Source organism: Cariama cristata, unplaced genomic scaffold, assembly GCF_000690535.1.
Source record: "Cariama cristata isolate BGI_N322 unplaced genomic scaffold, ASM69053v1 Scaffold27897, whole genome shotgun sequence".
In the NCBI taxonomy this organism is placed as follows: Eukaryota; Metazoa; Chordata; class Aves; order Cariamiformes; family Cariamidae; genus Cariama; species Cariama cristata.
The window spans coordinates 1-13,232 of record NW_009625338.1 but is presented as its reverse complement, the minus strand read 5'-3'; the positions used below and the strand labels follow the sequence as shown (position 1 = coordinate 13,232).

General features: G+C 38.7%; 1 protein-coding gene across 1 annotated transcript; it reads right to left on the bottom strand.

The window, feature by feature from the left end:
* Nucleotides 1-1,879: 1,879 nt before the first annotated feature.
* CCNE1 (cyclin E1) lies at nt 1,880-13,027 on the bottom strand. The gene is made up of 9 exons (XM_009703582.1): nt 12,965-13,027; nt 6,317-6,459; nt 6,101-6,236; nt 5,160-5,306; nt 4,240-4,335; nt 3,734-3,868; nt 3,528-3,639; nt 3,285-3,442; nt 1,880-2,443 (listed from the first exon to the last, which is right to left on the bottom strand). The coding sequence occupies exons 1-9, from the start codon at nt 12,998-13,000 to the stop codon at nt 2,321-2,323; spliced, it is 1,086 nt and encodes a 361-aa protein (XP_009701884.1). The 5' UTR covers nt 13,001-13,027; the 3' UTR covers nt 1,880-2,320.
* Nucleotides 13,028-13,232: the final 205 nt, after the last annotated feature.

The window sequence follows — 13,232 nt, the reverse complement described above, 5'->3', positions numbered from 1 at the left end:
AGACAGACCTAAGTACCCACACTGCTGCAAGACAACCAGAAACAAAGACTCTTAAAGCATGAAATAAAGATAAGAAAGTAAGAAAATAGCTCTTAAGGTTGTCACCCTTGCTGGAAAATACATCGCTGGCCCGTGATTGCATTCCTACCTGGGAAGCTGCAAAGCCATGATTCTCCACGCTCTGAACAGACTGCTTCCTATCGAAATAAAGCAGGCTGACCTTTCAGGAGGGGGGGGGGCAAAAGGTTATAAAATTAGCAGGATTACCATCTGAAGCAGAGATCCAACTTAGAAAGAGGTCTGTTCTCTGAACAGTTTCATTCATAGCTATATATATCTCTCTATCTCAGATAGAGGTTTCCCATACAGCCCAGAGAACACATGGAACACCTGCATTTGCTCTTGAATAGGTATTAACCATAGTTATATTTAGCTTAAACTGGAAGTTAAGGGTTCATCATATCTGTAATGATATTACAGAATATTTCTTGAACAGTTAAGTCATAAAGAAAGTGTAATCCCCATTTATAAGAGGCCAGTTACAATTTTTTAATTTTTTTTTTTTTTTAAGAAACACATACTAAGCACTGAAAAACAGCAAAAGGACTAGTACTGAAGCTTGGCTGGTGATTTAGGAATTAAAGCCTAGACACTCTCTTTCAGGAGGGTTGTTGTTTCCCCCCCCCCCCATGTTCTAAATTTAAGGACAAAGTACCAAAATGTGTCCTGACAATTCCTCCAATGTTACAAACTTTTTCAATAGTAGGCAAATATAACATTCCTTTATCTATGATATGTAGTTCTCTGAGAAATTAAAACCTCTCTGAACTGGCACCAGCAAACTTGTTCAGCTAACATTCGCACTTGTTTTGTTAGCACAGAACTTATAACCATTCATTGCAAGGAAAAAAAAAAGCCAGCAGCACCAAATAATTTGCTTACCATTAGTTACCGTAGGCATTTTTATTACATTAAAGCTTTAACATTTATCAGAATACTGGGTCAGGGAAGAGTAAAAGGGATAATAACTTAAAAAAATAATAAAGAGCACCCTTGCTGGGAACTAATGTTTAGAAAAATTAACCAACAGCAGAGTAGGAGCTTCCTGAGATACAAGTGTTGTAGCATTTATCTACAGGAAGACATGATGAATCCTGGTAGTCTCACAAAAGTTTTCAGTGTTGTCAAACAGTCCTTCAAAGTGAACATCGTTAGAAAAACAAGCAACCATTTTTAACATTTATTTCTCTACTCCCCTTTTTTCCAGAAAATGTCTTATTATGACTTCTCAAATTCTCAGACCTTGCAGAGCTCAAGAAGGACAACTCTTCCTGCAAAAAGGCACACACCATTCCAGAATTCAATTTTTTACAGAAGATTATTAGTTGCCAAAGACTACATCAAAATACCAATGTTTAAATTATTATGTTTTAAGAAAAGGTAGGCTTTTCCTACTGATCACTTCTTGCTATTAAGCGTAACAATCCAGACAATCTGATTCAAGAATTTCCTGATACACTCATCATTAGCAAGTGTGTTGTGAATGGATTCCCCATATATTTGTCATGTTTATTATCCCCTCCCTAGCCACCTGCATCTGGCTAAGGGAAATCCAAGTAGCCCAACATGACAATTTTATCTTAGTATCCAGAAAGGCAGTTCTAATTGATAAGCCACTAGTGGTAAATAAATAAAGCGTTAGTTACTGCATTATTCATCCCCAACTCCCACACTACTAGTGGTCACAGTCTGAAAAACCTTAGCTGACCATGATTAAACGAGAAATAGGAATATACATAAACCCAGCTGTCTTAGACAGCATTTTTATTAAAAATGGATACATAAAGACATAGCAGCATTTACAATAAAGAGTTTTTAAAAAGGCATCAAGTTGTAAGCCAACCATTTGAAAAAGAGGCTTTGAAACGTTGTCTTCCACAGCACTTTTTGCTTGTTTGTCAACAGGGGACGTATGACTGTAGATTATCCAAAGGACAAACAGGCACAGTAACTAATCTAAACTTCAATCCCTTTTTCTTAACAGTTGGTCACATCAAGCATCACCCTCCATAGCAGCATTTGGAGCACTCTTCGGTGTTCTTTTAAGTGGCTGGTGTACTTGATCCATTTCTTTAAAAATATTTTAATGTTCAATAAAAATATTTCAAATAGAAAAATTCTTCTGTCACAAAAAAAGTAAGGTTTCCTTTTCAGATTCCATAAAAGCTTATGAACTTCACTGGCAGCATTTCCATAATGGAGCAGGAGTTAGAACCAGCAGAACAGGCACTTCAGCAAAATTGTCTGTCAGTTTCTAAAGTCATATTGGCTTCAGTCCAGAAGACTGTTTCTTACTACTTTGTGGTGGTGTAAGGACACCAGTGGGGAAAGGTGAAGTCCTATTTTGCTCAGCCAATATGGCTTGTTTTGCTTGAGCTTTGTCCTGAAAGCACGGGAAAAGCAGAGGAAAAAAAAATTTACTTTGGTATATCTATGCAACAGATCAATATAACTCAGTGTTTTATAACTTGATAGATTGCTAACCTGGAAATGCATCTCTGTATCTAACCCCCTAACAGTAACTGATAAATCATGCAGTACACAATAGTGAATACAAACTCCAAGAGATCAGTATTAACTTTTGGAATCTGATCATCAGCATTATGGTAGTTGTATCTTTAAGAATGCAAAATTCAGAAGCAACTGACCAGGAAGAACTTTAACTTCTACGACAATTAAATAATCTAAATAGAAAAAAACCCGATAGTTTAGATTAACTACAATTTGTTGGACAACATTTTGATCTTCTGCAAGTTTCTCATGCTAAAACCCACTCTTGCTCAACTTCTTGTCAACCACCACCATCACATAGCAGTCCCACAAGATCAGTCTCAAGTGAGATCTCAAGTGATCGGTCTTTATTTTCTCTTTTTCAGACAAGGTTTATTACCTGTATTTCCTATAGAGAAAGGTCTAACGTACAGTATTTGAAGTATCCCAAAGGGTAGAAATATGCTTCCAATTTCTAGGGTAACTATTTGCCGTTTCAGATGAGAGGCTTAAGTCACAATCACCTTTTTAAACTAAATACTGAACAAGTCAGTCCCAAGACAAGTCTCTCAATTTTGGAACTGAAGTACAATCTTATGCCTTTTATCATCTGAATACCCTCAGTCTCAATCTGATAATGCTTCACCTAAGTTTACTGTACGTCCTAACCAAAGAAGAAACAAGACTTAGGAGATTTTACAGACAGAATTTGTCTTCATTATGCATATACATACCAGCAAATCCAAGCTGTTTATGTGCGTCTGTATATTGTGCAAGTCTTCAGGAGCTATACCTCTAAAGTGTTTGAGTTTGGAGCTTCCTACTTCCCTTATAGCCATTGCAAATGGAACCATCCATTTTACACATTCCTCTATTTCACACCATTCATAACCTGGAAGACAAGACATATGCTTATCTGCCTGAATGAAGACTTAACATTGGTAAACACATGAGACTTAGTCTATAAATGCCAATACCTGAAACTTTCTGCATCAGCTCAGATGAGGAGAAGTGATACAAAGCAGAAGCTGCAAGTACTCCATATGTATATTCCAAGCAGCCAATATCCAGCACACAGAGATCCAAGAGCTACAAGACAACAAATGTCTAGTAAGTCTATCACAAGAACACCTTTTTTTTTTTTCCAGGTGAAATAGCATTTGAAGGAAGAAACCAGTCTTACCTCTGCTATTTGTACAAATATTTGCTGTGGATATTGTGGCAGCAATACCTCATAAAGCTCGTTTAAATACGCAACTTGCATGTAAATGTTTAGCCATGATACAACTGTTAGTGGATTTAAGTTCCAATTAAGAGCCTGAAAGAATAGACATGCACAAGACTTCAGTATTAATAAAGAGTTCCTAATTTAAACCATTCAACTTTATTTAATCCAGATCAGAAGCTGTAATTCCAGTTCATCAAGGCATCTTTGAAACATGCAAATCTAATCCTCTCCTGTACCTCTTCCTGGTGACAGGGTGGTGGAACAATTCATTTTATTAATATGCACATACTGATGGATGCTTTCAATCACTTGTTACCTAGAGAACACTGTTTTCTAAATAGAAAAGAGAAATTGTGACTCTTAACAGCACATAAGATTAACTGAGGCTGTCTGCTTTTAGTCTGATTATGCTATATGTTTTTAAAAACTAAAGTAGCACTAATTCCACTTTGAAATATTACCTTCATAATGATCAATTCCATACTGAGGATTTCATCTTCTGTACAAGCTCCATCTGTAACATACGCAAACTGGTGCAACTTTGGTGGATAAATCTCCTGAAAGATAGGAGATTAAGTATTTAATTTGTGGAATAGGTTGTAACTAGTTTCATGGGCTTAAAGAAAAGAAAGAAAAAAAAAAGAACCACCCACCACTACTTCAGCATTTTAAACCAGAGGGGGGAAAAAAGAACGAACTCCCCCGACCTAACTCATGGTGCTCTCCTTTGCCCTTAATATACACAGATTTCTTGTTCAACCTTCGTGCTCATAGCCTTCACCTTTCTCTTTTGATGGATCAGTACAACATGCATTATGTTTGACTACAGCACCACTGAGACGGTATCATAATTGACATCAAGATTTTTTTTTTTTCACACATCCAAAAGAAAAGGCCTTTTATCCCTTTCTTGAAAAGAGCACATTGAAGAATAATAGCCCTCTTAAAAGACAAAGAGTGAGAACTTAAAAAGCATTATGTATTTTAAGAGTTCAATTTGTTCTAGTAAATAAAGAATAGCTCAGACTATCATCCAGTAGGTACTCCACTGACAACAGAATTGCAACAAGTGGTCTCTGTATACAGCAGCCAGTCAAAAAACTCATGTAGGAACCACAATTAACAACTTTATATTTATTCTAACGCTGAAAAGATTATCCTTGTAAAATTAAAGAGATATACTGTGATGTTAGCTAGTCTTAATTTTAGCCACTTCTAAAAAAAAAAATAGGAGGAATTTTGAGAAGAAAATTTTCTGTCTCCCAGCTGAAAAGCCATAGCCACAAACTCCATAAAGCCTGCCAAAATGTGTCTAGTCTACAATAAGCGAGCTGTCTGACCATTCACATTTTTATGGTTAAGTAAAGCTGGAGATACTTACCTCAAGCTTTGCTGCTATGAATAAAGAAGAGATACCAATAAGCTGCAATAGTGTTTTTACAACATTCTGTTGTGTTGCCATAAACCGATCAAAGAAATCTTGTGCTAAATAAAAAGTTTCTCTATGAAGCTTGTAGACTTCACAAACCTGGAGAGACATCAGAGGTTACAAAGGTTGAGAACAGTCTTAGAGTCAAAACCAGATGCTACAGATGTATTCAAAAAAAGACATAAAATTCATATTGGCTTTCTTCTTCACTGCTATTGTGAAGTAACATGTTAACCAAGAGCGTGAGTTAAACAGTTTCCTTTGACACAAGATGACTGCCACTATAGTAACTCCCCCCAAAAAAGGGATCAGAGTGAAAACCCTTTTAGGAAATGCAAGTATATGTTCTAACAATGTCAGAAGACCAGTTCCTCATTTTTGCAAAGATGCATCATTTCAACAGCTCAAAAGAGAGAATTCTCACAAATACTTTAGAATTAAGAACAGGGACTATGCCACCAAGTCATCCAAACAGCAAAAAAGATGCACATAGAGTTGTAGTACATTCTACATGCCAATAACAGATAAAGAGGTTGCGAGATGCATCTGATCTCTATGCCACACCTTCCTTCTTACAGTGACTTTAATAATCATCTGCACAGCTTTTATCTGCAGTGTGATCTTAAAAAGCTTACGTTATGGAGCTTTAGGGACAAATTGATTATTATCCACTATCAGTCTAAATGATTAACAAGAATATACTGCCAGTTTGTACACCATCAACTCAATCCATTATATATTCTTTTTTTAAGTTTAGTGCCATTCATTGACAAACTAAGATGAAGTGTCTAGTGCCAAATGGGTTATGCAAAGATTATGAAGTGTACTTGTGACAGTTATCAGTACACTTCAACAAAAGCACACTTGAAATACTCAAACACGGAAAAGCTTACCTCCATTAGCCAGTCTAGAAGGATTGTTCTCATTTTAGGTTGCAGGAGAGGGTGTCTTTGCATATAAAGTTTATCCCTCACATACATCCCTTCCTTGTTTATCATGTTTTTCCATACGTCATCTCTGTTTGCCCAGCTAAGACAGATCAATATGTTTAGTCTCAAATCATAAGACAAAAGAAAGGCAGACAAGTAGCAGCAAAATGGCACACTTACCCTAGCACTGGTAATGGAGAAGCTCTACTTGGAACAACGCTTAGATGTATAAAGTGAGAGTAATCAACACCAACTGGATCATCATCTTTATCCGGAGTAGGAATCAGCATATGGGCATTTTTGTGAACATTATGCCAGGATGGCTGTTAAATGAGATATAAGATTTTACACTGTGCCTTTTTAAATAATCATTTTAGCTGTAAATAGAAGACAAGACATTGGGAAGAAACTATGACAAAAACTATGATTACCCCTTTAGACTGCACAGAATCACAGAATCGTTGAGATGGGAAGGGACCTCTGTAGGTCATTTTGTCCAACCCCCCTGCTCAAGCAGGGCCACCCATTGCCAGTGGCCCAGGACCACGTCCAGATGGTTTTTTTGAGTATGTCTAAGGATGGAGGCTCCACAACCTCACTGGCAACATGTGCCAGTGCTTGGTCACCCTCACACTAAAAAAAGCGTTTCCTGATGTTCAGAGTGAACCTCCTGTGCTTCAGTTTCTGTCTATAGCCTCTTGTCCCATCACTGCGCATCACTGAAAAGGGCCTGGCTTCATCTTCTTTACATCCTCCCTTCAGGTATTTATATACAACTGATACAATCTCCCCAGGCCTTCTTTGTACAAGGCTAAACAGTCCCAGCTCCCTCAGCCTTTCCTTATAGGAGAGATAATCTGGTCTCTTAATCATCTTTGTGGACCTTTGCTGGACTCTTTCCAGTATGTTCAAGTCTCTCTTGCACTGGAGAGCCTAGAACTGGGCACAGTACTCCAAGTGTGGCCTCACCAGTGCTGAGTAGAGGAGTGTTGCTTATTCTCACAGTAGAGAAAGTTTGCAACTAAAGCTGAAGAACGTTTAGCCTGTTCTCCTTTTAAGGGACCACAACTGTTTCATGGAAGAATATCCAAGTCAGAGTCTCCAATAGTCATGTTACGTTTTGTTTTTACCAAAAATATGCTTGCCTTCAGGTAAAGAATAAGCTGATGGAACTTTAAAAACTAAATACAAGGTCAGGATTTCTGGTAAGGAATATGTAGATGGAATGCCCAGAGTCATGGTTCCATGCAAAGCAACTTTGACAATGAACACAGCAAAATAGTAGTTCATAGAATTTTTCTTACTCATTCATCTGGCAGTGCCAAGATGAAAAAACAAAGCACTTATGATCCAATTGTTTTCAGAATAAAGCAAGTACATGTTAAGCAATTGCCACTATAGTATAAAGTTGACCATTTCATATACAGAATTTTGCCAAGGTCTGCAAAAATAAAATCAGACATCTGACACTTCACCTATCATATCCTTTTACTTTTATTTGGACCAGAATTTAGGTTTAGGTTTACTTTTCTCCTGTCTAACTCTGTTAAACAGGATCTTGGTGTACGCTTCACACAGTTCCCCAGAAAAATACTACTTGTTTTACTTTGCGGTAGAATACAAAGCCAGCCCCATGTCATCATGTCTAAGCAAAGTAAAATTTGGCATTTCTGCCCAACAGTGAAGTCAGCCATCTTGCTGCAAACTGATCTGTTCTAAACCACTAAAAAGGACGTAAGTCCCTAACACGATTCCTAATGTGCTTTAAGAAAACAAATTTTTTAAAAAAATAAAAATCAGTAAAATGCTGTACATGAAGTTTCACTTCTTGCAAAGAACCTTCCACACCTGATTTTTGCCCTGCCCTTGCTACAAATGACATCACTTTCCAGCAAAATGGCCACCTCCTAGCACCAGCATCAGAAACAGAAACCACTGACTTGATGAAACAAAAACCACATTTCACAGTTCTCTCACAGCTAAGACTACTTTGTACTTTGAGTTACTGACATACAGATGGGTAGTTTTTCTTCTTGGAGTTCTACATGCAAATCTAGCATAGCTACATACCCAGCCATGCTGCGATCTAATTTGGGTGAGGGAAGGCAAAAAGAGGGAACAGTGTATTTATATTAAAAATTACAGATTCTTTACAAACTGAAAGTTTGAATAAAAGTGAACATCATTGAATAAAAGAAACATCAGCATTGCTTTAAGTTAACTTTTGTCCTCCCTCAAAACTAGACTTTAGTCACACTTTGTCCTCCAAACTGCATGGCAAGCCCAGCTGCCAACAGCCTTTGGAGAAGTGCTGTCTTATCAGTTAATCAGCAAACCCACAGAAAAGCAGATTATAAATATCTATTTAAAGGTGCCTACTATACCGGCAGCTTCTAAAGGACAAGGGATCTGCTCCACAGAGTTCTCAGTCAAAGTAGGTACCTCGCATATTACATCGCAGCAACAATGACAATTGATTTAAGAGATTTCACCATCCTCAATCTTCTATAAGGAAATATAAAACAAGGGCCAAGAGTCTTAGGTGTTTTCAGAAGAAGTGAGAACAAAGTTTTTGACTACATAACATTGCTCACCAAGACAACTGGGGGAAAGATCCAAGAAACAGAAAAAGCGTATAGATTAGCTAGAGACAAGAAGGAAAAAAAATGCACAAAGCCCTCAAAAAAAAAAAAAGCAGCTATCAGGGAGACAGGAATCTGAATTATCGTAGGTGAGGGAACACCATAGCTCTGGCATGGATTTTGGTTGAGGGAATGAGCACATTAATCAGACTCTTGAGTCTTTAAAGCATATTTACCAAGATATTCAACTAAAACTAAGAAACAATATCAAGAAACTGTATTACATCACACTAACTGTAAGGAAATAGGAGGCACCACTGAATAAAGAAACAGTTTAAGGTGGGGAGGGTATGAGGAAACCATGAAGAGCTTCCTTTGGGCTTGCACAGAGCCAACCTGAAAGCAGGGAGCTGCCAAAAAGAGACAGATGTTACAGAAAATCTGTGCAGCCTAACGGAGGAAATCCTACAGTCCTGGGCTTACTTCTGAGGCAAAGAGGAGCTGAAGTAGGATGTAAGTCAAAAAAAATCAATGGGGAAAACTGCCTCTTCAAATCTACATGGAGCCCAGCCAGGAAGCTTGGTGACACCCACAGTAATATTCCAGATACAGGAACAGGAACAATTGATCAGAGATACAGATCTGTATCTCAGACCTGAGAACTAGATACAGATTGGAGAAATTGAACTGAGGACGTGAGAAGGCTCGTTAGAAGAAGCACCAAGAAGGGCAGAAGGTGACTGAAGAAGTCCATCAGAGCAGTCAAGCCCATACAGCTCCAAAGAAAGAAAACCCAGGAGTTGAGGTTTTTGTTTTAAAAGCTCAAACGTTCCCACACCTCAGTTTTCTGCAGCATGTCATCATTCACTGATATATCAAATGTTCATTTAAACGCATCTTTTGGACATCCTTCAGGCAGAAAGGCCAGACACAAAATGCAGCAGGCAGTGACCATTGGGGTTGTTACAGGCCAGGCAGAGCCTTCAGTGAAACATCCACACCTAAGAATACGAGCTGCTGCTGAGACACTCGTGCATCTTGACATGAGTTGGGAGCCACCAGAACAAGCTTCCACAGATCCAGGGCAAGTAGGGCAGCAGGAAAGCAAAGGAAGAAGGTGGCCCAGAACTGCATTCAAACAGCAAGGTCAGAGCATTTTCAGCATGGAAACCAAAGGCAGAGGAACAGGAGGGGAACAGGCCTTTTTGCCTCACCCTGAAAAGCAGCAGCTCGTAACAGAGAGACATCAATATCAGCTACTAGACTGCAGCCTTAGTTTGCCCATCAGAAATAGTAAGATCTGTAATTCTAGCCATTTTTCACTCACAGAATGCATTAGTTTGAAGCATAGGGTTTTTCTTTGCCAGCAGAAAGGGATTCCAGAATTAATAAATACGAAAGAGAAGAGAAACTCACATTATTAAGATGTTCCAATTCTTCTTGAATAGCATAGGAGCTTCTACTACTTTTAATTTTCAAAAGAGTCTGAATATTGTCTTGCCCCAGATTAGGGCCAAGGCAAGCAAACTGGATATAGTTTTCATTCTTTATGTTTATCTGAAGACTTGTAATCTGGTTTTGGGGGGTTTGTTTTTTAAATTAGATCTTCCAAAGATAACCTAGACTAGTTTAAGAAACTTCTTGGAGGGTATTTTTCAAACCAGTTAGGTAGAACATTTTAACAGTAAGACCAGATTCTGTCTAGTGAGAAATTGATCAAAACTATTTCCTGAGAGTTTACTCCATGTTCTTTTCACCTGCAAACAATATCTTTAGATGAAGCTGACTAATAACTTCTAGATTCAATTCTCCACTCTAGGTGGAGGTGGCCATGTAATTTGTATGACAATTGCCCGGATGACTCTAATCTAGTTAGATGAATTTTGTTTTACACGGAGCCTTGGAAGTATATCCATCCACAGAAAGCAGCCAGAATTAATATGAGAATTGCCAGCAGAATTACAGCAGTGCCAGTCCTCTAAAATCAAACACAGAATTTATGCAATATTCTGCTGTCACAAACCTGATGATATAGCCACCCTTTCATCACATAAAGGGTAACGGCATCCTAATTAAGAACTCAGGCCTTATGTTCAACAGAAGCAAACTAATGAATTGACTATGAAGATGCCATAAAGTGGGATGTGACTATGATTTTTTGCCTTGTGTATAAACTAGTGTCAGTAAACAATTTATTTAATGTAGAAGTCATGTGGTATAGGCTGCAGTGGATTTATAGCTACTTGCATTTTAGAATTGTTGTGCCTCAACAGAATAACTATCTCACTGGCTATCATACAAGCCTGCTATACTGCTGCTGGAACCGTAAACATATTCTCATTAGTGGCCCATGGCAATTTATATCAGAGAATAGCTTGTGTCACACCATAGACTGAAGAGCTGCTGCTGTGCAGCCAAATGTTAGCTTTTTTAACCAGATCTGTAACAATCTGGCTACTTTGTCACAACAAAAAACCTTCTTTATGTACAAACAGATACACAGGTACCCATTTTATTTATGGTTTACAGCATCAAAGGGCCAAATCCCACCAGTATTCTAGGCTTAACTTGAAAAATTCCCAAGCAAATATTTTGGATGCCTACTTCCTAAATCATCTAAATTTTATTTTACCTATCATTCCTGAAGTAACACTGAACAGCTACCAGGCCAGGAACACAAAATTGGAAGTCTCTAGTTTCAAAGTTGAAGGTCAATGTACACAAAACGTATTTCAAGTTTCTTTCCACTGTCTTTCTGGAAGAAGAGAAAATTGGGTCCCTGATGAGGGTTTTTTTTAAAACTACCTTATTATTATGCAATAAACATGCACAAGAAGCCCTTGCTCAGCTCAAACAGAATGCATCTTTTGGTGAAGGAGAAAGCTGTGGTGAAGGACAGGCAGCTCTTCCTTGTCAGAAGTGAGAAATTAGTTTAATATACTGCACAAAAGAAAGACAGAAGGGAAGGAGAGATCCCCTCATTAAATGCTCACCATTTGAGCCCTGCTTAATATGTTGACTGATAACTAGTATACGCAGTTGCAACAAGCAGAGGCCATTCCAAACAATGATGCCCATCTGTTATGGTAACACTATAGTCTTAGAACTTCCAGCTGCCACTTCTGGTTAGATGTGCCACATTATGCATAGCCTTGCGTACCAAATGAGTTGGTCTGTACTGCATGATCATGACTTCTGCAGCTTAAGTATCACCCTGCATGTGCATTAACAGGCTGAAGTCCTAGTGGCAGTGATTGAGCAAGCACGTGTGTGCCTGCAGAAAAAAAAAAGGAGAGGAATAAACCTATTTCAGAAAACAGGCTACTTTGTTTTATTTAGAGTGGGCATCTCAATGTACAAAAGCATCATGGTTTCAATACTGTATACCAAATAGCATCCAATACAGATACCAAGAGCATCTCAGTTTTGAAGAATATAGAAAGGACACTAAGGGAGCTAGAAGATACTACTAAAGCTAATTTTGGCTTCGTAACTCAGATCATTCTAAATATCTTACTAAGAAAACTAGCAATGGTCACTACCAACCTCCACTGCAGCCCTGATTTCCACAGATAAGTGACTTTATAGACATTATCCCTTTGCTCGGCAGAGAAACAAAGCCTGTTTTACTACTCCATTAGCATCTAGTATAAGCTTCAAAGTTCTACTCAGGAACCCCTTGCTTTCTGTCAGTCTGATAATGACTTTTGTCAATGGGAATGGAGTTGATGGTGGAAGGAAAGAGGGATCTTTTCTCTCTCTCCCAGGTGATACACAAGTAGGGACATGACTGCAAGAAGAACTACCTCAAAAGATGATTCTGTTTGTATGCTTGAGTATCTCATGCTTTGGTCTGCAAGGTACAGCACGTAAGCACACGACTGTACTCTAGCAACTCTCTAGAGAAGTCAATGCAGAATCCCTCCATGTAGGCCTAAATGCATATTAAGGTTTTTCCAAGGTGCACCCTTGCAGTCCCAGGACAGCTGAATATACTGAAGTACTAACATAATGTTTTAGACCAACATAGGCCTAAGCTCTTGCAAAGGCTCCAGAGCAACCTGTATGAACTGAAGTGTTTTACACGCTTCATCAACCAGGGATGATAGTCCCCCTCGCTCATTGCTATACAGCACATAGTAGCTGTATATCTGTTTTACCATATTGGTAATAATAACAAAGTACCGCAAAATAATAATAGGGTTAAGTAAGATTACATGAGTATGACCTAAAGTAAATCAGTTACCTGGTTTTCATACTGCTTTTTTCTAGTCATCTCCATTTTGGCAATTTCTTCATCAGGATCCTGTAGGAACTACAAAAAACAGCACATGATTTCAGGAGTACAAACCACGGGAGAAGTGACCGTTGGCCACTGTGGCACACGCCCGGTCCCCCAGGACCACAGCCCCGCAGCAGACCACCGCCCACCTAACACCCAGACCACCACATGGCCCCCAGCCACCCAACAAAAGGAGGCGAGGGCCCGGAGGCCAAGCCCGGCGGCGGGGCAG

Coding starts and splice junctions, on each gene's coding strand:
- CCNE1 (XM_009703582.1), bottom strand. CDS start 13,000: ATGGAGATGACTAGAAAAAAGCAGTATGAAAACCAG. Junction 6,460..12,964: donor AAAAGCAGTATGAAAACCAG/GTAACTGATTTA, acceptor CTCATTTAACAG/CCATCCTGGCATAATGTTCA. Junction 3,869..4,239: donor TGGAATTGATCATTATGAAG/GTAATATTTCAA, acceptor CTATTCTTTCAG/GCTCTTAATTGGAACTTAAA.